Source organism: Microtus ochrogaster, linkage group LG1 (genome assembly GCF_000317375.1).
Source record: "Microtus ochrogaster isolate Prairie Vole_2 linkage group LG1, MicOch1.0, whole genome shotgun sequence".
In the NCBI taxonomy this organism is placed as follows: domain Eukaryota; kingdom Metazoa; phylum Chordata; class Mammalia; order Rodentia; family Cricetidae; genus Microtus; species Microtus ochrogaster.
Window position 1 is genome coordinate 28,413,600 of NC_022027.1, and position 24,579 is coordinate 28,438,178.

General features: G+C 43.4%; 2 protein-coding genes across 3 annotated transcripts in view; both read right to left on the reverse strand.

Moving 5' to 3' along the window:
• Positions 1 to 4,343, reverse strand: part of Nfxl1 (nuclear transcription factor, X-box binding like 1) — a 39,970-nt gene extending 35,627 nt beyond the window's left edge. Inside the window, exons 1-3 of one of the 2 annotated variants that reach the window (XM_005359326.3) lie at positions 4,157 to 4,343; positions 3,587 to 3,826; positions 654 to 824 (exon numbers count right to left, since the gene is read on the reverse strand). In XM_005359326.3, the coding sequence (XP_005359383.1) occupies positions 654 to 824; positions 3,587 to 3,824 (409 nt within the window). In that variant the 5' untranslated portion in view covers positions 3,825 to 3,826; positions 4,157 to 4,343. Of the gene's footprint in view, positions 1 to 653; positions 825 to 3,586; positions 3,827 to 3,940 lie in introns of both variants that reach the window. The other variant, XM_026785251.1, reaches the window with a different exon arrangement.
• Positions 4,344 to 9,867: 5,524 nt separating this feature from the next.
• Positions 9,868 to 22,031, reverse strand: Cnga1 (cyclic nucleotide gated channel alpha 1). The gene is made up of 8 exons (XM_026785366.1): positions 21,913 to 22,031; positions 21,119 to 21,217; positions 19,668 to 19,730; positions 16,114 to 16,155; positions 15,914 to 16,024; positions 15,282 to 15,389; positions 13,653 to 13,759; positions 9,868 to 11,282 (listed from the first exon to the last, which is right to left on the reverse strand). The coding sequence occupies exons 1-8, from the start codon at positions 22,017 to 22,019 to the stop codon at positions 9,868 to 9,870; spliced, it is 2,052 nt and encodes a 683-aa protein (XP_026641167.1). The 5' UTR covers positions 22,020 to 22,031.
• Between the last annotated feature and the right edge of the window lie 2,548 nt (positions 22,032 to 24,579).

Here is a 24,579-nt window from a genome sequence, read left to right on the forward strand (position 1 = left end):
AAAAAAAAAAAGCTACATAGATATCATAAAATATAAAATATTGAGAGATGTTTCCAAGGACTTAAGTATAAAATTTGGAAAGTTTAAGAGTAAAGCTATTGATCTTGAAATATCTATTTTAATAACTTGATAATAGTAAGTATATATGCCAGGATCACTATGGTACTCTCTCATATTAAATAAAAAGAGGGAGGGGGATGCTTCAAGTATAACTCAAACATACAACAGATAATGAATATGCATGTCAGACCTTTAAAGATTTAATTTAAAAATAAAATAGCATGAAAATCAAATATAAGATATAAAACTCCAGTAATAAAGCCAAGAAACAAAATGGACTTTAAGGCAATTTTAACATGATTAAGAAGAAAATGAAGACTACACTCAAAGGGGTCACCCCACAGTCCTGCAGCCTAAGAGAATCATAGTAACTCCCCCGCCTGTTTCTCTAAGAGTTATAAAGAGCACTTGCCATATATCTACTTTATACAAACATTAGTATTAACAACACATAATTTAAATAGCAAAATGTACTCAACTTCAGAAGATATCCACATTGAAAAACTATTCTATAGTAATTTAAGTTATATCTAAACAATATCAGAAATATACTTCTACTTATAGCAAAAAGATCAAAAGTGATAAGCTAATACCTGTGTGAGTAGTGTATGAGATGAATGTATTAGCGACGATTTTCCCCTGCTTTCCTTCCAAGTCTTCATCCCCTTCCTCTTCAGAGGAGCTGCAGTGCTCTTCCACAAGCTTCCTGGCTGCAGCTTGATTGGCCTTCTTGATCTCCTCAAATTTCCTCTGAGACATCAGCTCTGCTTGCAAAGCAGAAAGAGAAAGGTTTCATTTCTGCCAATCAATTGGTGTCTTCCCAAAGCAAGGCATGATGGAGATGACACCTTTAGTGTTCAGACCAGTGAGCACCAGTTTATTTAACTATTATATCAGTTTAGAACAGCCTATCTCCTTACAATCTGAGAAAAAAAATCTAATCTCTTACCACAGGACCAAAGAAAACCACATGACAAACACTAACTTTAAAGAATCCTACCAAAGTAATCAAGAGCCAGAACTACAGAGACAAACTATTGAGAAGTTTTAAAAGTAGTACTGCAGAACAGCTCATTAGTCTCAACATAAAAATACCAGCAAAAAATTTAAACGGAAATGAGATATTCAAATATACTACGTAAGTCAGGCGTGGTAGCAAGCACCTTTAATCCCAGCACTCAAGAGGCAGTCAGGTGAGTTTGAGACCAGCCTGGTCTGCACAGAGAGTTTTAGGACAGCCAAAGTTACATAATATAGAGACTCTGTCCCATTAAAAAAAAAAAAAAAAAAAAAAACAAAAACAAAAAAAAAACCCCCATCAATTTAAAAAAAAAAGTTGTAGAAGCCAGGTGTGGCAACACACATCACATCTTTTATCCTAGCACTTAAGAGACCAAAGTAGGTAGATCCCTGAGTTCAAGGTCAGCCACTGCTAGCTACATAGTAAAATACTGTCTCAAAAATAAGAAAATAATAAAAATCACTAAAATACATTATACATGATTTTTAAAAAATTGGGGAACATACTTAGTGGAGGCACGCAAGAGTGACAGGAGGTAGTGCTTCTTCAAACCACAGTCTCAGAACCCAGTCCGGCCCACAGTGCCTTTGCACAGAAAATATCCATGATCTATCTACTGTATTTATTAACTGCTTTCCTAGAAAGCTCCAAAAATCTTCCAGCCTTCAAGGTGAACAACATTTCTGGTGGTCACACACAACGTTAACAGAAAAAACATGCTTCTAACAATTTCACTCCAGAAAAAGTTAAAGAGGACTGAATTGTTCTTCTACTGTCCAGAAAGGAGGTCTTAAACAACACTGGAGCCAGAGCTTCTCATTTCTAGTCCTTTCTAGAGCACTCTCCGTACTCCTCACTGTTACTTCATTACAACAATACAGAACGAGCCAGATAACTTCCCAACACGTGTCTGCAATGAGACTTCCAACTTCCTGAGATTAAGGGTCCTGGGAATTGTGCTTTCGCTAACAAGTTCTATGCTCTGTAGCAGGCAATGGTGCTTTCAGAAAAGACTCACAAGCTGAATGGATGCTCATATTAAGAGGTTTTAAATTTACTTTTCTAAGTCACTAACTAAAAACTTCCTATAGTAGGCTGGCGAGCCACCCTCAGAGTAAATCTCCTAAGGTGGTCTATTTGTACTTAATAGTACACCTCTAGTTTCCCTCAGGAAATGTTTCCCTTTTCTTACTGTAGCTCACTTGGTTGGTGATTATTAACCACACCAGACTGTTTGGAGTAAAAATGGAAAAAAATGAATACGCGCTTAAATCAGGAATCTTTGAGAACTAGGCTGTAAGACATAAGTGGCAAAATAAGGAGGAGGCCATCAATGGGGGAGGGGGGCTAATAAAAGAAACACTTAAGACTCTGGTAAGTATATGTTGCCATAAATTAGGTAACACCATCTGGAGGGAAGTCACACACAAGGTGACCAAGCAGTCTTCTCACACATCATTCCTTCCAGTCAAATGTCAGCTGTTCCCCTAGAGAATGCTTGCTTTCCTGCTACCCACAAATTCCAAGCCAGCTTATAAATCTGCTCACGGATCTCCAAGCTGTACACTTCACCTTGGTAAACTGGCCAACTGCAAGGAAAATCAACACTAAGTTTCAAGTTACACTAAGAGAAACCCCACTGAGAGGCTCGACTTTGCTCCTAAAGGGAAAGGAGAAATGAAGCGATTATATTATGATTTCAGAAATAAAAAAAAAAAAAAGTTAAAAGTCTTCTGAAAACTACATTCCAAACACAAAATGATTTCAGGAATCATTCCATTTTTTTTCATGCAGAGTTACATGTAATTGCTCTCAACACTCCACTAAATCAAGATCTTGGACCAAGGCTATTAACAAATCCACGGCAGCAACACTAGATACACCCGAGGAAACACCTGAAATTTATGAACAGGAATCAGTCGGAAACACTGCCAACAACCAAGGCGCTTGTCAAAGAGGTCAGGTGGCCTGGTAAACATGGCTATCGACGCCTGCTCTTCAAAGTAGTGTTAGTGTGTAGGCTGGAGGTCCCAACCCCGCCTGGGAACCGGAGACCTTAGCGCAGCTTGCTGTTACCATACACAAACATGCGAAGGCACAAGATCTTGCTTTACAACAACAAAAGTTACACGTTTTAGATTTTCAGAGAAAGCAAACACTGGCGATCAATTTACCGGTAAACAAGCAGTGCGTTGACCAAACAGACCAGATGAACTGGACACCATTTAAAACTTAAGGTCTAGAGGATTCAGGTAGGTAAAAAACTAGTGATTGGAAGAGCCTGGCCGGAGAAAAAAAACAAAGGCAATACCAATTAAAATGAAGATGAAAGAGATGAGATGGAAATCTGCCTGTTCTGAGAAGGTCCCGATACTAAACTCCCTGAGAAGTTTGTTTTGTTTTGTTTTGTTTAAGTGACTGATACCACTAGGGCACTGGGAGCCACGGCTAAGTTGGTAAGCGCCTGGGGAGCTTGGTAGGGCTAGGGACCCGAGCCATCCTCACCGCTGGTCCCCAGGATCTGCATGGCTTCGCCTCCCGCTGAGCGCTGCAGACGACCTGCAGAGGGCAGGGTCGCTGCTCCGCCGGGACTGGGGCCCGAGGGCACCGCGCTCCCGGACCCTTTGACTCGCCCTCCTCCAGCGCCGCAGAGAGGGTCTCCATTTCCCGAGGAGGGGACTGCGGCGGCCCGCCCTCGGGCTCGGCCTCGGCCAGCGGCCACCTGGCGCCAGGAAGCCTCCATCCCTGCAGAGGAGAGATAAAGGGGAAGGAGCTTGAGCCGGGAGTCCGAGGCTGCGGTGGCTGCCGAGGAACCGCCAGGTCGAGCCTGGGTGCAGACGGACGCCGCGACACGGAGACCTGGTCTGGGGAGGTCGCGGCCCTGTGTCTCCCGAGGGCGAGTCCCCGCCGAACCCGAGCTGCAGCGACGGGTGAGGAGGGAGAGGGCTGGGGGCAGAAATGAACCGCGGAGTCACGAGGACCCCCCCACCCCCAGCCGGGACAGGAAGCGCCGGATCACCGGAACTCCTCCTCAGGCTCAGGAGAACTGCGGCGGGCAGAGAAGCGAGGACTGACCGTGCGGCCGCAGCCGGGAACCAACTGCTCTGTGAACCGAGCCGAAAGCTACGTCTCCTTACCGACGGCGCTCCCCGCCAACGACTACAACTCCCAGAAGCCACCGCCCGCGGACCGCAGACTCCGTGGCAGTGTGGCCGCTTCAATGTCCGGAAGCAGCTAAGGCATTCTTGGTGCGCGTGCGCCCACGGGATTCTTCCCAGCCTTGGGGAACTATATTTCCCAGCGTGCTCTGGGGCTCGTGAAAGACGAACACCTTCGCTGGTGAGCGCGCCAAGAGCATGCTCCAAACCCATCCATTCGCAAACGCTCTCCCGAAATCCGCGGGTATCAGGATTCATTCAGAGAGCACTCAGCTGACCTGAAGCCGTCTTCGCCGCATCTTGCTGCTTGCAGGTGGCGGGAACATTCTCTGGAATGTTCTTACAAAGAAAATACTGTGGTCGCCGTGGGAAACTGGGTCAGGAAAGCTACTGGAGCCTTGTAGGAAAATGGCTTGAGTTGAGAAAGCTCCCTTCTGAGTTCCCAAAGAAATCCAACCCCTATTATTACCTCTTTTTATAGCTTCCCAAGCTTTCCCCTGGAGTCGTTTTATTTTACCTTCACGACAGCTCCCTCGAGTATGTTTCCTTCAGGAAAATAACTGAGAGCCAAGAGCTAATCTTTAGGCCACACTGAGTATACAATAACAGGTATAGATTACAGAAATGCGTTTAGTGGTCTGTCTAGGACCGAGCAGAATTTTGGCTTGTATTTGGAATTATACAATCATTAAATTACCGTCCAAATTAATTTCCCAGCATTTGTCATAAACATCTAATACTCAGATGCCGTTTAATGTGTCCAGTAGTGTACAAAATATTTACACATATATGTTGCGTTTGCATACATGTATTTATACATTGTAGGGCCCACAGGTCTACCCCTCCTCCCGGGGTTCATCTTAAGGACAGTTACATTTTGGAAGTTGCTTGATTGCACTTCCTGCTTATTATTATTATTATTATTATTATTATTATTATTATTATTATTATTATTAATTTCCCTTCTCGAATCGTCAATGGGGTTGAAGACTAGATAGTTGTAATTACTTGACCAAGACTTAAACTAGTTAGAATAGGATAATTATTGACTATATTTGTTATTATTGTATATAATTTTGTATTAGGCTTATAACTCTTATTTAAACAAAAGGGGAGGTAGGTGCTGTAGGAAGTCTTACAGCTAGTGGTAACCCACCCACTTAGCTGATGCAGAGCATGCGACCAGCCACTTTTCTGGCCTCTCTCTGTTCTGGTTGCAGATTTCGGTTTCCGATGTCCGTACCAGCAGAGGATTCTGATTTGTAAGTTTACCCCTAAATAAATAACCATCTATTTCTCAATTCTGAGCTAGTGTGGGATTTCTTTTAAGCATCCGTTCCACAGACTTCTTGTTGCAATTTCCGGCTAAACATCCTGTTTGTTCCTGGGCTCTCTCTGCCCCCTTGGCTGTTAGCTACAGGGCCATTGTTTACTCCATCTTGGGCCTGGTAATTTCCTACCTGCCTGGGGGGATTTCCATTGTGCAGCTGTTAGGTGTATAGGATTTTCCTAAACTTGAATAAACAGCATTATCTCCTCACAAATGACCGTTTCTCTTGTGTGTTTTTTAAAAGAGGAGGAGCTAGAGTGCTTGCTCAGTGGATAAAGTGCTTGCCATGAAAAATGTGAACCTGACTTTGATCTCTAGTACCGAATTTTAAAAAGTTAGGCTCAGGAGGACATGTGCGCAATCTCAGCACTGGAGAGGAGAGACAAGTGGATCATCAGAGCTTGCTGGTCAGCTAACCTAATAAAAATAAGTGCAATAGCAGCCAATTTCAAATTATTTTATTGTGGTACATGTCTTTGCTCGCTTTGCATACATTATGCTCTTTGGGCATTGTGAAATTACAACTGGATTGATCAAAAAATATGCCTCTATCTCCCGAGTACTGCACCACTACCTGGCATAAATACAAACTTTTAAGCCCTGCCAGAAGACCAGACATTTTTGACACACTAAGAAAATAGCCTTCTGCAAGTGTGGTGATTGGAATGAAAATGGCCCCATAGGATCATAGGGGCACTGTTAGGAAGTGTGACCTTGTTGGAGGAAGTGCATCACTGGTAGTGGACTTCTAGGTTTCAGAAGCTCAAGCCAGGCCCAGTGTCTCTCTCTTCCTACTGCCTGCCAATCTGAAGGTAGAACTCTTAGCTCCTTCTCCAACACTACGTCTGCATCTGTACTGTGATTCCCGCCATGGTGACAATGGACTAAACCTCTGAACTGTAAGCCAGCCCCTAGTTAAATGTTTTCCTTTGTAAGAGTTGCCATGATAGTGGTGTCTCTTCACTGCAATAAAACCCTAAGACAGGGAGTTTCAATTACTTCATAATGATAGACAACTCTCTGCAAGAAAACAGCACTTGGATTAATATAGTAGCAAATCTCTGCAGGGGATCAGCTTTAGGCTGTAAACATCTCCTAGGAGGAAGCTGTGGTCTCATTTTCAGTCTAGACTCTCAGCATCCACCAGGGGAAGGCCTTGCCGTTTCCCTGAGTCTGCCCCATGGAAGGTTTTGCCTTTCCCATGAGTCTGCTCCATGGAAGGTTTTGCCAATCCCATGATTGTGAGCTGATGTTGCCCTTGACATGGCCATGCTTATGTCAACAGCACACATTTACTCGGGATTTCATCTGTTCCTTATACACTCACTCAGGACTTCCTACACACCCCACAGTCATGCTGTTTCATCACGGCAATAGAAAGTAACTAATAAGCCATTTTAGTTACTTTCTATTGCTGTGACAAAACAGCATGACTGTTCACAGATTGAAGGTGGGGTAGGGTTATTTCACCTTACAACTTGTTAAGTCCATCACTGATGGAAGCCAGGACAAGAACTCTGGGCAGGAACCTGGAGGCAGAAAGTGGGGCAGAAGCCATAGAGGAATGCTGTGTACTGACATGCTCCTCCTGGCTTGCTCCATCTGCTTGCCTAGACACCCCAGCACCATCAGCTCAGGAGCGACACCACTCACAGTGATCTGAGCCCTCCCACATCAGTTATCGATCAAGAAAATGCCCCAAAGCTTGTTCACAGGCCAACCTGATAGGGGCATTTTCTCAGCTGAAGTTTCTTCTTCCCAATGATTCTACTCTAGCTGTGTCGAGTTGACATGAAACTAGCCAGTATAATAGGAATGAATTAGGCGCTAGATAATTTCTGAATGGAAAAACCTGCAACTTCGGGCTTTGGGATTTCTTAATGCATCGAAACTGTCTCTTCCTGGGAGTATCACATAAAAGAGCTTGGACATGGAAAGCACTCACCAGTATCTGTCATCTTCAAGTCACAGAATTTACCTGCAAACTTCCACCTTAGCTCCCTCTCTCGTCCCAAACTCGTCCATCCTGGTGTCATGTCTGTCCTTGTCCTAACACGTTAAAGATGCTCACCCTGGACAACCAGTTGATGTCTAGATAGGACTGGTTTCTGTGTAGCTAAGAGGTGAGGTCTTGCTTTAGCCTCCAGTGTACTCAGGTTCTTGGCACAGGTATTCCCAAAGCCATGTATCCTGTCTTTTTTTTAAACATATATTTTATTAACTTTTCTTGATTTTTGTGGCTTTCACATCACATATCCCGATCCCACCCATCTCCCCACTCCCCCTTCACATCACATATCCCATCCCACCCATCTCCCCACTCCCCCAGCATCCCCCTGAAGTAAAACAAATTTCAAAAGAAAAGCAAAAAACAAACAAACAAACAAAGCGAAAGAAAGAAGAAAGAAAAAAAGAAAAAAAAAAGAATCTCTTTGTGGCAGCTGTGGTCACACACTTTCCAGGAAAACCCAGGGATTCCCACACACATTTTACCCTTAGGTCCTTTCATCTTCATTTGAAGAGTTCATGGCCATGGGTCACCTGTCTGATTTGAGGTTTCCATCCTCTGTCACATTTTCTATAAGGAGTTCTCAATAGGACTCCCCATGGACTTTGCTTGTTGTGAATATCTTACAGTTTTGGGTCTGTAGGTTTGTCCCTTTCTCGTGCTCTGACAGTTCATAGATGAGGTGCGGTTGGGGTGAGCCAACTCACAGCCCTGGACCTGGGTGTCAGCTGGTCAGCCTACCAGCTTTCCCCTATTTTCACCCCTCTGCCACCTCTCTCTCTCTCTCTCTCTCTCTCTCTCTCTCTCTCTCTCTCTCTCTCTCATCACCTGGGCCAATCATCCGATACAGCCTGTTCTGCTATCAGTCCCTCTGTCCAGCTCACTAACACTCACACCACCAGGGCCGACTCTACTGTTTTGCTCAGGCCAAGTGCAGAGCCCTCTATCCCAATTGTGGTAGGAGGCATACTGGGGGGGAGGCGGGGTCAGCTCTCCTGTTCTCACCCTCAGGATTGGCTCACCTGCATGCCCCTCACTGGCTGCAGCGCGTGGGAAAACAAGCCCTGCATCCCGTCAGGGCAGTTCAGCACTAGAGCTGAACCTGTTGGTAGTGACTCAGGCACGCCAACCCTGAAGGCATGAGAGTAGAAGACCTGACCCCGTCCCCTTCATCTTCCTTGTGGTTGCCCGGGTGAGGGAAAGACATCCTCTCCCCCACCCCTTGCTACGGGTGGCAGGGGAGAGAGCTGGGCCTGGGATCAGGAGAGTAAGAGAACTAGCTCCTCGGCTGCAGCACATAGGAGAGGGGACCCTGGAACCCGCCAGGGCACCACCTGAGAGCTATTCCTGCCTTTTAACTCCCAGTTGAAGCTGGAGCCCAGTCTTGAACCTCTGCATTGGCATCTTTTCATTGGTCTAACCTGAACCATCAACAGCATCTTAACCCACCAGAGCCCTCTCCCTAGAAGAGGAAGAAAGGAATTGCAGAATTCCTTACCTCAGGCTTCTGACCAAACACCCATCAGCAGTCCAAGGTAAGCATCAGCATGAGTTTGGAGGAAGTGAAATAAAAACTCAGACAGGAAAGGAAGAAGTCTCTGATGTCAAGCCTTAATTACTCCGAGAACTCCTTAAATGTAACATTAAAGGATTCCTACATCATCTTGTGATGTGAATAAACACTGGAATACTCATGTGCACATATATTTTCTCGTCATAAAATCCGATTTATTATGCTTCCATCAGTAAGAAGTGTCCCTCAATCACCCTTCCAGACTTATCACAAAGGCAAGTATCCTTCAAGTGGCCTGAAGTCTACAAGATGCTATTATTCCCTACTTAGTCACCGATAAGTCATATTTACTCTGGTTTTGTAATCAGTTTCATTTTATTGCATCCTAATTCTTCATAAAACTGTATTTCAAACACAGTGTGCACAGTCACACTGAACAGACTCCTCCACAATGCAAGTGACTTGAAAGTGTGAAATACTGATTCACTTTTACAAAGATTATTACAGAAAAGGGGTATCTGTGGGGGGGGGGAGCATATCCTGATACACATAGTAATCAGTCCATGTCCTTGCACCCGACCCACTATGAAAAATCCCGGGGTTAGATGAGTCTTTAATTGTAGTATTGCACAATGGATTTATGCCATCCAGCCACACACATTTTTCCCATAGAAACATTTCCCAGATGAATCTTCTTTCTTCCAATGGGTAGTTGTCTCTGGCCAAGTGCTCATGAAGATTATGGGATGCATGCTTCTGTTGATGATGTCCAGCTTTTCAGTCCCATGCAGACTCTGTGTGCTCACTTTCTCCTCCAGGCTCCTCGAGAGCTGAAAATTCTGTTTCGATAAGTGGTTTCAGAAATCTCTCGACCTTGGTTAACCTTTTCTTAAGTTTCTGCTGCATAGACTCGTATTCAGCCAAGATGCGGGCAAATCGGGTTTGCAGGAGGTCAACTGAGCCTTCCATACGTGTGACCTTCTCTTCCAGGTCTTTGGGGTCACTGCCCAGATTTGCGATGTTTAAATCCAGTAGACCATCTTTCATTAAGATCTGCCTTCCTTTCTCTTCCAGCATAGTTTTGGCATCTGGGTACTCCGTAAGCGCTTCCATGAGGTCATCTTTCGAGAGGCAGAACAGGTCTGAGTAGCCAATGCTTTTAATATTGGCTGTTCTTCGGTTGCCAGCCTTGCTGCCTTTGATATTGAGAATGCTGATCTCACCGAAGTAGCTGCCATCACTCAACACGACAAACTGGGTGATTCCGTCATCGGCCACCACAGCAAGTTTGCCTTCTTTGATGATGTACATCTCTCGCCCGATGTCCCCTTTCTTGCATATGTAATCGCCAGGACTGTACACCTGGGGCTGTAGCTTCAGCACCAGCTCCACCAGCAGACCAGCTTCACAGTCTGCAAAGATGCGGACCTTTTTTAACGTGTCTAAGTGGACGTTGATGGCGATCTCTGCCCTTAGTTTGTCAGGTAGGTATTTCAAGACTTCTTTCTCATCAACTGTTTTTTTGTTGGTCCAGAGGTAGTCGAACCATTTAATAACCCTCTTTTCCATATCTTTGCTCACATTTCGGAAATTCATGTATTGCTTGATAGCATCAACTCTTGCTTGAAATTCCGCCCTGGCTGCATTCATATTGGAAATCATGGAACCTATGTTACCGACAATGGTGGCAAAAATTAAAACTCCGATTAAGAAGTCAACCACCACAAAGACATACTCAGAATCCAGCACAGGAGGCGGAGTTTCGCCGATGGTTGTCAAAGTCAGAGTAGACCAATAAAGGCTGTAGACATATTTTCGAGCCAAGCGGCCAAATTCGGGATCATTCACGTCGGGGTAGACCCATGTGTCATTCCCAAATCCAATAGCCTTCGAGATGGAGTAGTACACACACGCGTTCCAGTGGATAATAATGACAATGTACATGACAAGGTTAGAAATCCTAAAGATGTTTGGATAGTTGGTCCTTGTCTCTGTGCGCTGAAAGAACTCAAACATTCGAGAGATCCTTAACAGCCGGTTTAACCTAATTTCTGGATAGTTCCACCCCATCTTGAAATACAGCAGATCAGTGGGTATCATTGACAGAACGTCAAGTTTAAACTGCAAGTTCGCTTTATACTTCTCTATGAGTTTCACTTTGTCTTTCACCAGCAAGCCTTGTTCCAGATAACCTACAGTAGAAGAGAGAAAAGACAGGCCGTTTCTGCTTGCTATGCCACTGTGATTTTTTTCTATAGAAACTCTTTTTTTAAAAAATAATTTATCTAACTTTATGTTTGTTGGTAGAAGGTGTCAGATCCCCTGAAACTGGAGTCCTAGACAGTTGTGAGCTACCATGTGGGTGCTAGGAATTGAACCCACGTCCTCTGGAAGAGCAGCCACTGCTCTTAACCACTGAACCATCTCTCCAGTCCCTTTACAGCAATTTTTTTTTTTTTTTTTTTTTTTTTTTTTTTTTTTTTTTTTTTTTTTGGTTTTTCGAGACAGGGTTTCTCTGTGGCTTTGGAGCTGTCCAGCAATTCTTAATCAGCTGTGTTTAGGACAAAATAAGAATACTTTTCAATAAATATATCTTTAGTTGTAGAATGACCCCTATGACCAAACCTACATGTCATTATAGAAGAGTCTGTTGTAGAAATAGAAAAATGACACTTTCTAGTGTAATATATAGACAGATAGGTAAGTAGGTAGGTAGATAGAATGATGGATTGGTCGTTTGATATATGATTTTAGCTACACAGGTAAAATCATTTCTCTAATGAATCACATTCATATTCTGCAGCATTATTATAAATTGCATATTTGGTTCCTGTCCCCAATTTCTGACACACCACTGTTAAAAACCTTATGAGTTCCCAAGAAACCAAAATGCTAGTGGTATCTTTTGTTCTGATATTTGACCATGGCCTCAGCTCCAGATGCAGAGCTCCAGCGCTTTGACTTTCTTGGTGGTAAAAGTATCTTTGTTCTGTGAGGCAACTCCTGGCAGGCTCCTAGACGGGGCTGGTCACCAGAAACAGACATTTACAGACTCTTAACCTCCACCCCCACTTTCTCCAGGAGGAGAGGTGCTGGAAAGGAACTTAATTCTGCTACTTATTGTGTTTATACGATAAAAGCCTTCCATAAAGATCATTGGCTTTGTTGTGGCCAGATTACGACCCCCAGAGAGACTACCAGAGAGGCCCAGACTGTAGTAAGCAAGGTGTAATCAGCATAATACAAACATGTTTGGAACTCATCTCCATCCCTGTTACAATAAGGTAGAGGGAGGAGTTGTATCTCCTCTGTGGGGTAAGCTTTAAAAGGCACAACTACAAAGAGAATCTTTGAAGCTGCTTTGGCACAGGTACAAGAACTTTTGCTCCTTCCCATTTTGTTAAGTCAGCTTTTTCCTTGTTCTTAGAGCAAGGCCACTATTCTTGAGTTAGGCCATCTTTATCAGTCTGTACCAGGAGGCTCGCTGGGCTGAGCAAAGTAAAGTGACCTTGTGCTCAATATTTCCCTGGTGGGAGAGGGGAAGGCTACTATCTTCCTGGGAAAACATTCTGCTAGAATATTTCTTCTTGCCCCTTTGAGAATAAGGGGTAAGGGTCCCACAGCTTTGGTGATCAGAGAGTCAGTAAGGGAGTTTGTTTCTCCTACAGTGGCTACTACAGTGACAGCCAAGCTCCGGCAGCTGAGCCTTGCGCTGACCTCTAGAGAGCAAGCTCTCAGCGACCCTTAGAGGTTTCTATGCTTTGTGTAGCATTTGTAGCGTGTGGGGGGTGGGGAGGTCAGGGAAGGGAGCAGTGTGAAAACAGTACACTTTACACATGCTTACGGAACACACTGTAAGTAGAGAGGTGGGGGATGGTAAACCCTACTTAAGGATACACCACTGTGAACCACAAAGTTTATATTTCCTGTAAAGTCTCTATTAAGAGGCTTCTGGAAAGCAGTGGCACTTTTCTTTGTGCCCTTTTAAAGTATCTCCATATGTGGCAGAAATTGCCCTTTACCCACAGAGACTGACTAAATATTTCTGTTCTTTATTCTTCTGCCTGGCATAAACCCAATAACTAAGACAATGAAGGAAAAAACCACTAATCCACACTCAAAAAGTTACTTAGGGGACTGGAGAGATGGCTCAGGGGGTAAGAGTACTGGCTGCTCTTCCAGAGGACTTGAGTTTAATCCCCAAGCATCCACATGGTAGCTCACAACAACCTGTAACTCCAGCCCTAGGGGATCTGACACCCTCTTCTGGCCTTCTCTGGTATTGCATGCACATGGTGCACAGACAAATATGCAGGCAAAACACCCATATACAAAAAAAAAAAAAAAAACAAAAATAAAGGTTAGAAAAGATTAAGGTGTCCTAGCAACATCTTCCTGGATCAGTTGGAGTGACCTAAGCCAGCGAGGGGGAACACGTCACTCATGTTTTCCACTGAGGTTGTGAGTTTACTTTGAAGAACAGTTGGGTGTGGAAATTTCATTATTATATAGTAGAGATAAAAGCAAGAAATTTCAAACGACCCAAAGTAGATCACACATACCTGTCCTTGTTCGTACGAACATGTCAACAACGTAGATTATGTCTGATACATAATCAAAAATGAGCCAGTATTCTAGGTAATCAGACTGGAGTTCATCAAAACATGCTCTATAAAAGAAAGACGTGCATAAAAAAATGACATGGAGACGGATTGAAATAGAAAGCGGTAAAAAAAAAAGAAATAGAAAGTCGCTTTGTGTATATTGTTTGTGATGAGACATACAACATGCTAAGGCTAAATGGGTTTTTAGAATGCATTTGGTCAATCACAGTTTTTCCAAATCATTCCTTTCATGGGAATGATTCATTTCCTCATATTTCTGAATTCTAACATCTTTTCCATCAATACTAGTTGGACTTGTATAGATAGACATTAGGTAAGAATTAGCTGGGCATGGTGGCTCATGCCTTTAATCCCAGCACTTGGGAAGCAGAGCAGGAGGATCTCCAAACCCTGTCTCAAAAGCCAACAACAACAAAGAAGACACCGTTTCAGCTGGCAATCCTTCCACTGATAAGGTGCTCGCATGAGGTTCTGCGTTCAGTCCTCAGAACCCACATTAACAGCGCGACATCGACAACTAGACTGCTGTGTTGGCACACGCTTGTCCTCCTAGTTCTGGAGCAGCAGAGAGGAGCATGGCCCCACGCTTCACTGCAGCCGGTCTAGTCATATCGGCAAGTTCCCGGTCAGTGAGAACCCCTATCTCAAAACACAAGATAGAGAGCATCCTGAGGACACACAAGGCTGACCTCTGACCTCCACACACATATGCACACATGTGTGTGTGCACCCTCACACACATATCCCGTATATATGCATAAAATAATAAATAGCTTGAAGCTAAAGTCAAATATCACGGGGTGGACCTCATTGATCACAAAGCTTGTGTTAAGTTGGGAGCTTAGGCCCCAGCCCCTTGAGTTTATCCTAGCCCCCTGACCCTGAGAGTTAGCACTCTGAACTCCAAATCCCAGCAAAGTGGGGTCAGAACCACTCCCCAGGGTATTTAAATGAGTTCCCAAAAGATGAACACAAGGTCCCTTTTCCTTCCTCCAGGTGGTCGCACTCGCACCCCTTGGGGCCACCCGAGAGTGTGGAACTCCCATTAAACCAGGACATTTCTCAATTTGGCATGTTTTGATTTGGCTTGATTGAGAATTTTGCATCAGCAGGGAGCTTGCGTTAGGAAATATTCCTAACAGCTTGTATTTCCTGTCTGCACCCAAAAAGTTTGAGGGAAAAATGTTCCTAATCTTGAACAACTGAGATGTTTCTAAAAGATACCAGATCTTTCATTGTTTTCCATTATTATTATTATTATTATTATTATTATTATTATTATTGATAGACCAAGAATTACAGTTTCTCCTCGTGCCCGAATCCCATGACTGAACAATTAGAAGTTTAAAAGAACACGTCTACTCTCCTCCCCGTCCCATCCCAGGACTGTACGTCCACGCATGTTGAGAATCAAAGACACCCTGACCTCAGGTGAACACATTGAGAATGATTCAGCCACGTTTCCCAATATGTAGTGGAGAAGATTGTCCCAAGCACCCTAGGTCAAAGTATGTAGGCAGTAGACTTCTAAGCGTTCTGATATCTACAGAAAATACATATGGAAACCTTGCAATTATCATTGTCCAGTTGTACATCACAGGTAAAGTGATGCAAAGCAGCCAGTTGTAGTACGTGTTTCCTGAAGGATCAATAATCACCACTTCTTTCTTCTCCCTAGCCACAATTAGAAACAAAGGGGACAGTTATTAAGAAACAAGCATATTTGCATTTATCATATCAAGTACGGTATGTCAATCAACCATGATTGTGCTGTTGCCGAAAGCATCGTGGCTTTGGGATACTTGTCAGGCAGTAGAGACTAATCCAAAGTGTTGATGAGATTATCAGGTTTTTATTTTGGTCTTTACAGACTCATGAGCTCCTAGGTACCTGATGATCATTTTTCTGAATATCTAGAGGAAGTTCTTCCTCAGCGATGCTTGTGGGGGAGAATTACCCAACACAGCAAAAATCCTTAATTAGGAAATTCATACTAACTAACTTTAGGGAACCTAGATGAAAGCTTTTAATCTCTTTTGATAGAAGTTTATACAAAATGTTTGTTCTTATTTAAGGACATTTGCCTTTATTTGGGCCTCTTTGCTCCAAAGCTTTCTCTATGCTTTGGGAAATTTTACCTACGTCTAAAACTCATTGCCAGCTCGTGTCTGTTTCCAATGCCAGTAAAAACTACTTACTCTTCCTTCTTCTCTTTGTCTTTCTCCTCCTTCTTTTTCTTCTCTTTTTCCTTCTCCTTCTTCCTTTTCTTCTCTGGGTCCTTCTTATTTTCAGTCTTATCATCTGCCTTGCTGGAAAAGTTGAGTATGTATTGTTACCGTATGCAAATAACGCACAGACAGAAAAACATTTAGGGCCATTCATGCAAAGTCTGGCTTACCTCTTCTTCTCCTTCTTCTTTTTCTTTTTTTCTTTAGGGTCTCTAAAGAAAAAGAGCATCTGTCACATGATCACACCATTAAATCCCCTTTTCTTTCTACTTTCCTTTCCCTTGAGCAAGGATTCTTAGCCATGCAGTCAAAGTCCTGCCACGGTACTCGGAAACTAAAACGGTGGCCAAAATAAATAAATCTCCGAATGAGTATACTTCCAGAATTCTAATATGTGAAAGCAATGTTTTTTTTTTACTTTAAGTGTTTGATACCGTTCACATATATATTCAAATTAAAACATTGAGATTCTCAAAAAAATGCCATAAATTCTTTTTCAAGGGAATAATCTTGTTGACAGCATTTTTTTTCATGAGTGGTAAAAAGCTCTGTGGTCATTCAATCAGGTCATGAGGTTGGACATTAACCCAGAATATGGTCAAGCAGGAGACCTGAGACGGAACAGGAACCACAGGGAAGAAGTAAGTTGCTGAGAAGGTGGATAAGCACATCATGCCAACCCATGTCACGTACCGCTGTTTCATCCACACCCACCCCTCATGGCCTACCTGTAGGAAGGGTTTTTTAGGAGTAACTATTGGAGCATAGATCGTGGATGGGCTGGGTTGGCAACCCCAAGGAGGCTATGTTTATACTATGAAACAATCTACAAGTGGTTTGGAAACGCAGTGGTGTAGTCGATCTCCCCAGTGACACAGCTTCAAGTACCATTCAGTTGCTTACTCTCTATGGAAAAGTATGGTTAACTTAAGGATACCTGAAGATTCGCAAATGCCTTAACTGTTTGGTTAAGGACCTACATGGGAAAAGGACTGAATGATCAGGCAGAGCAGTTCTAGAGAAAAGATAGACTAATAGATTCGTGGGCACAACGTTCGAAAATCCTTGTATCCCAGGTAAGGGAACAACCAAGTAGACTGAAGGATTCGGCTAGCTGATTAATCCAGCCTCCATGTGGCATCTACATGCTCGCACAATGTAGTTAAAAGTAAAACATCCATGGAAACAAAAACTAAAGGCCATGTTTAGGCACAACACATGGCCTCCTGCTCACTATAGCTGGTGTTGAACATCTTGCCTTTAGTTACAGGGCATTTGGATCATGTAGGTAGCACTGCTGTTATAATGTGACTCCCATGCTTAGTTCCTAAGGAGAGTAGTCACTTGATGGCAAATTAACTGTGTTGGGTCCTTGTCAACAGAGAAAAGACATCAAATATTTTGATACTAACTTATTTATATTGTGGTATATATTGCTTTTTGCTACAAACTTGACCAGTATCACTGTGTAGGCGTTTCTAAAGCATGACCCTTCTATACAGACTGCTGTGTAGCATCATTTCAGGTCTACTTTACAGAAAAAGAAAAGTGGTGTTGGATACTGTCTTGGATAGGGTTACTATTGCTATGATGAAACACCATGACCAAAAGCAAGAGAGGGAGGAAAGGGTCTATTTGACTTACACTTCCACATCACTATTCATCATCAAAGGAAGTCAGGACAGGAACTCAAGCAGAGCAAGAACCTGGATGCAGGATCTGATGCAGAAGCTGTGGAGGGATGCTGCTTACTGGCTTGCTCATCATGGTTTGCTCAGTCTGCTTTCTTATAAACCCAGCACCACCAGCCCAGTAATGACACCACCCACAAGGACTTGGCCCTCCCCCATCAATCACAAAGTAAGAAAATACCCTACAGGCCAATCTTTTTTTTTTCAAGACAGGGTTTCTCTGTAGCTTTGGTGCCTGTCCCAGAACTAGCTCTTGTAGACCAGGCTGGTCTCGAACTCCTAGAGATCCGCCTGCCTCTGCCTCCTGAGTGCTGGGATTAAAGGAGTGCGCCACCACTGCCCAGCTCCTACAGGCCAATCTTATGGAGGCATTCTGTCAACTGAGGCTCCCTCCTCTCTACTGACCATAGCTTGTGTCAAGTTGACATAAAAGTAGCCAGCACAGATACTGAATTTGGAATCTAATGGTCCTATCGTATGCTACTCCACCCAGAAGTGTCTGATGTGGTACAGGTATGGAGTGAGCTTCAGAAGGCACCACCAAAATGTTGCCATAGAGTGCAGATTTCTTGAAGATGAGTTACTATAATCTAGGATACTGTGTGTGTGAGAAAAGACTGGTCGGACATTAGGTGGTGCTCTATGCCTATACATGGATAGAATGAATCAGTCTAGGAACTAAGGTACTTAATGAGGGAAAGTACACTTCCCAACCCTGCACATCTAGGTTTTGTGCCTCTAGAGGTCCTCATTTGATGAGAGAGCATCTATACTTCTGCCAAAGAGAACATCTACAGTCCTATTAAATATTAATCTATGACTAGTCCCTGGCCACTTTCGACTCCTCGTTCCAAGAAACCAATTGGCAGAGAAGAATCACCAGACTGGAAAGTTTATGATGCTGATCATCAAAGGTAGGCAGTTTTGTTGCTATGCAATGAAAAGTCAGAAAAGTATCTGACGGGCACATGATCCATGATGGCATCTTTTGGATTTCCCCAGCCCATCTTTGATAGTGGATGGCCAAGTCTAGTAGCCACATCCCAAGGAAGACATGGTGATTAGCTATATGTCTGCATTTCCCTAGACCGGGAGAAATTCTGCACAATGATGAGAGGGCTCTAGAAGGAATAAAAATAGATAAGGGGTTTCTGTGTAAACCTCAGAAACATCGAAAGTTGTCAGAGATCTTTCTGCAGCCCATTGACCTTCTTCTTACAAGCTTGAACAGGACAAAAGAACATCCAGAAGCCTTGGAAAGGGCAGCCCAGAGTTTTCCTTTAAAAGAGTGCATCTGAGCAGGGCACAGCTGGGTTGTGAGGCTACAATTACACATAGGTTTCAGGTATGCATTCTCCACACACCAACACTTGAGTGCTGACAACCCAGCTTCTCCTTGCCCTCGGAAGGAAGGCCTAGAACAAGGAAACCACTACCATTCTAAAATTTATCTCCCAGTTTCCTGGGGCTGCTCTCATTGGATGACTCCCTGTGACTGCAAAGGCCCAGTTCTGTCACCTGAGGATGACACAGAGCTGAAAGCACATACGGATGCCAAAACTCCCATAAGAGCAAACCTCTTCTCTGAAATCAGCATCTCCTTCTGCCCAGTTAATTCTGTCACCCTCATTCCCTTCCAGATGTTATGCCAAAGGGCACATCCCATAAATATCTACACACAGACCTCTGTCTCAGAGGCTGTCTCCTGAAGAATGTGGCCCAAGGTACATGGGTTCAGTGTTGTGTGACCTTTGGCATCCATTCTGTCCTATGGAAGGGCAATTGCATATATAACATGGACCTTTTAAAAAACATATTCAAGTAAATGAATAAAATATAGACATGTTAATTTTAATAGGGAACAGATGCATTTTCCAGATACAAACAACATATATCTGGAAAAAGCAAACAGAAAAATAACAGAATGTCATCTCTGTTAAATTAGTTCAAGCACTAAGTATTAGCTCTATCTCAAATGCAGATACTGCTAGTTATTTTTACTTGTTTTCATTTTCTTCCGTAGATGTACTTACTGGTCTTTGTTGCTGCTGTTGTTAACATTGAAAAGAGCCATAGTGCCTGGCAAGTACTGCTCCCTGGAAGAGGAAAAACACAGAGAGAGCACAATGACCATTCTGCTCATGGTCAGCAAACTGCCTTAAAAAACAAACCACTACAGTTTCCTGCTCACTTTATAACATTGCCCAGGTCACTGTTTAAGATGGACAGAACTTCTGTGACACACAGCTTGCCAGAAGCCAGTGCATTGACCCCAAGTGGTTAGCGACTGACTGTTGGTTAAGCGCATACCAAAAATTAGCGTCATCTCTGGCCTGGAGTGAGCCCAGATGGATGGCACCGACTTCCATCAAAAGACCCCAGCTAGTCAGAGAAGACAGAAAGAGGAGGAATAAATACTTCAAAGAAATAAGTGGAAAGCTAGAGTTAGACACAGGAAGAAATAAAAAGAGGGAAAAAGATAACAAAGAATAAAATACATTGCATAAGATCAGAAACCCTACTCTACCACACTCCTTCAACCTGCAATGGCTTCAGGGTCTATACTTGAACATGACTGCTTTACTTCCGTATGGTCATTATACTTTTCTAATCTCACATTTTATTTCCTGGGAGCAGGCTCTGCCAGATCTAGCAGTTTAGAGAATGATAGCCCACCCTCTTGTATGCAGCTGCTCCGGGACCCTGAAGAAGGAATTCAAAAGAAGTAGGAAATTAAGAAAATGTGGGGACCCAGACACACCCAAGACTTTCTAAGAGGCCCTGATGATAAGACAAAGGCATCTTTAGTTCTCTGTCATTGTCCAGGAACAGATTTGGCAAGGCCAGGCCAGTCTGAGACTGGAGCCAGGGCCTCAAAGGAGTCAAGATTGTAGATTCTGAACCCAGCTCTTCCCTGGAGCTGTGATTATCTGTCCTGAGGCATCTGTATCTGAGATGTTTTCTCTTTGCTAACATCAACTGATTTAACTCTCTGCTGCCCTTGGCCATTTTCTTCCCGTGAACAGTATATATAAAGCCATACTTCTTAAAGCTTCTCAGCATAACTCATCAGTGTATGCAATGCCGACTGGTCCCAGTTATTTCTTTGTCTTCTCTTTTTCTCATCTTTGTCTCCCATCCCCAGTTCTCCTACTCAACATCTCACTGTTTGGGACCCTTATTCCTGCAAGCTCAGGTCAAGGGAGGAACTGGGGCAAGTTTCTGAGGAACAGGCATTAGTTTCAGGGAACATGATGGGGAATATTTATGACTGGGAACCCTGGGGGTCATAAATAATTAAACGTCAGCAGCTTTCCAAAAGAGGGCAAAGGTAAGGGACAGAAATAGCAAGGTACTCAGGAGATCTTGCAAAGTGTCTCATTGACAAGAGCATGTGTCAAGCCACTCCGTAGAAGGAATAGGAGACTTTTCATTTCAGTGATATTTAAAAGATGCATTCCAGCAGGTAAACAGCCCTGCTCACCTCTGGGATGGTCCTTGACTTCTGTATGAGCTGTTTCTAAAGAAAGAGTCCTCACTCTCTGCTGCAGACAGAGAGGCATTGTCGTCGTCAGAAAAGGAGCTGCCAATCAAAGGGAAGCAGAGGTGAATCGGATTTGTGTTCTAACTGGCCCACCTGTCATCCAGGTGAGCCCTTACTCCCTCACTTTCCACCCCTCTTCAGACCCACGCACATGTATGGTTAGAATAGGTAGGAACCTATTTTATAGAGTGCGTGCCCAGTGATTGCTAGGAATACACTCTCCAGATCTTCAGCATGGCTACTGTTAGATGCACTGGTTAATGTCAATGTTTATCCAATAGTACCTAATTTTAGATTATTTTATACATATGAATGAACTATCACTTCCTGATATTTTTCCTTCTATTAAAAGAAAATTCTATCACATACACATATTCTAGTCATTTAAGGATAACTATTTCAAATCATACTATCAAATTATATTGTTAGATTTCATATTCTATATACCTTTTCACATTGATGTATAGCAACATCATCTATTTGGGTTTTATATTTCCCACGGGGAAAGCAAAGAAGTATTTGCCATAGTCCCTTATAGGTGCTTCCATAAACAACCCTCCATAACACTCTTCACGCAATAGACAAGCTTCGCTTGTATAAATACATTTACTAAATTAGATAGAATATGAATTTTAAGAATACAAATTACAAAGCTAAATTGAAATCAAGCCTGGATAAGTTAAAACAAAAACTGTTCTTGCATTAACAAGGTGTGAGAAGGAGCATAGCTTCACCTGCACGCTCCGTTTTCCATCCGCCGGATTTCCTGTCCAGTAGCTGGGACGATCACATTGGGGATTCTTACAAAGGACTGCCACGTGTTGATAATATTTGTCTTCATGGTGAGGTTAAGGTCTGAGAAGAAACAAGACTTGTTAATGAGAAGACTTTTTTATGTTCACACGTCAGGGGCTGGGCTGCGACAACAGAGCTTTCCTGAGGAGGAAAACGTGTCCAGGCTGTGGTTCCTCAACTGAGCCACACCGTTCCACACCTCTGTGCCTTTGCCCGTGACCCCTGGGACCGAGTCTGGGCAGGTGCTAGCCATCTCTCGAGTCCGATGCAAGGACTCCTCACTCCGAAGTAAACTAACCGCATTCCCCCTTTTCTGCTACAGCAATGTACACACATTGGAATAATTCCCTCATATGCTAAACCGCCATGTTCTCCATCTTCACAGCTACACTGTAAGCTTTGTAGAGAACTCTGCCTCAGCGACAGGGTGCTTGGCACATAGTAGACATTCAGGGAATGGCTGCTCATTGAGCAAATCCTGTTTTGTTTTCTGTGATGGGGACATGCTATTGCTTCTTTGATGTTGTGAATAGAAGCTAGGGCCTCACACGGCAGACATGTTCTCTACCACGGAGTTCCTTCTTCCAGCCCTAATTCTTGTTGTTACATTTTAACAACTCTACTCTGCTCGCATAACTTTTCCTCAGAAGTAAATTTGGTAAATTTACAAGGATTTTTGAAACAGTTGTTGGGTGCTAAATACAGGGAATGACCCACAGCATCCAATCCTCTCCCTTGGCCCACAGCATCCAATATTGTCCCTTGGCCCACAGCATCCGATCCTCTCCACTTATGATGTGCTTTTGTGGTCTACCAAGACAGAACAAAATAAAAATACCTGCATGTCCCAGAGTCCTGTGCAGTTCAGTTTCTCAGTGTCTTTAAGGATTACACAGTCATATACGCATTTATGATACTTGGAAAGCAGAATTGAGATTTAAAAAATCAACAACAGTCAGCAAAAAGAGGCAAGGGGCCTGGTGGTTGGTGACACATGCTTTTAATCCCAGCATTTGTGGGACAGAGGCAGGAGGATCTCTATGAGTTCAAGGCAAACCTGGTCTACAGAGCAAGTTCCAAGACAGGCTCCAAAGCTACAGAGAAACCTTGTCTCAGAAAAACAAAAACAAACAAACAACAAAAAGAATAGGCAAGGGGACCCCTGGGTTTTCTAAGGCAGAAATCTCTGGTCAGTCAGTAACCAGTTCTTTGGGTCCTAAGAACCAGGAGTTCAGTTTGTGCTGGGGAGACTGTAGTAGAATGGGCATCCTCTCAGATCTGCTTCAGACCCATGCTTGGAACTCAGTCTGGAGCCTGTTACCCCCACCTTTACAATGACCCTTAGGTCCTGGTTCCCCAAATTAAAGCTAAGGAGAAGAGGAAGAGAAGGGGGCAGAGAAGAACTGGTGTGCCATCTAGTGTTTGAAAATGACCAAACTCTTTTCTCGACTGTCAGTACACAGAGTGCTGGAAAACACTGTCAAAATGAGAGTCGGAGGAGATTAGATGGCTAGTATATAAAAGGCAAGCAAGAAGGAAGATGGAGAAGCGGGAGAGGGAAAGAAAGGCTGATGCATCATCCAGATTTTATGATTTGGAGAAAATATAAGAGTAACATTGGGTCTGGGGAGAGGGCTTGGTAAATAGATAAAGTACTTGCCATGTTAGCATGAGGACCTGGATTAGACTCCAGGAACCCAGTGCCAGGCAGGCTTGGAATCTGTGATCCCAGAGCTTGCGAGAAAGGGACAGGATCCCCTGTCAACTGGCTAGCTAGACTGGATAAATTAATGACATCTGGGTTCAGGGGAGAGACTCTGAGTCAATATATAAGGTGGAAAGGGATCAAGAAAGGAACCTGGCATCAACCTTTGGCTTCCATATGTGTGTTTAACCATACATGGACATACACATAGTAATATATGCATGCAAACATGCATACACACACCGCATACACAGACATAATAAAATAGAATGTTAGTGGCCAAACTTTTCTGCTGCTGTTTGGAGATATGTGTAATATTTTCTATAATTTACTGCAAAGTTTTCTGTTAGTCTAAACTTTCGAGACAATCAGAATATTTTCTCCTTAAATGCACTCATAGGTCATTTATTGAAGGACCAAAAATCATTACAAAGTATGTCCCAAGTTCACAAGTGTGGGAGTTTGAATATAACTGGGCTCTATCATCTCATAGGGAGTGGCCCTATTAGGAGGTGTGGCTTTGTTGGAGGAAGTGTGTCATTGTGGGGGCAGGCTTTGAGGTTTCTTATGCTCAGGATACTACACAGTGTGTCTCAGTCCACTTCCTGTTGCCTTCTGATCAAGATGCAGCCAGCACCATGTGAGCCTGTATGCTGCCATGCTCCCTGCCATGAAGATAATGGAAGGAATCTCAGCAACTGTAAATGAGCCACCTTTTGTGAAATGTTTTCCTTTATATGAGTTGCTTTGGTCACGGTGTTTCTTCACAGCAAGAGGAACCTTAAACTAGGACCAGCATGAGAAGAAATAAAAAGAAAGATGAGGCTGGGCCAGCAGATGGCTTGGCGGTGATGTGGTTTCCATTCAACCATGAGGACCTGAGTTTGATTCCTCAGAGTGC

Coding starts and splice junctions, on each gene's coding strand:
- Cnga1 (XM_026785366.1), bottom strand. CDS start 22,019: ATGAAGACAAATATTATCAACACGTGGCAGTCCTTTGTAAGAATCCCC. Junction 16,156..19,667: donor AACAGCAGCAACAAAGACCA/GTAAGTACATCT, acceptor CTTTTTCTTTAG/AGACCCTAAAGAAAAAAAGA. Junction 16,025..16,113: donor AAGAAGAAGGAGAAGAAGAG/GTAAGCCAGACT, acceptor CAACTTTTCCAG/CAAGGCAGATGATAAGACTG.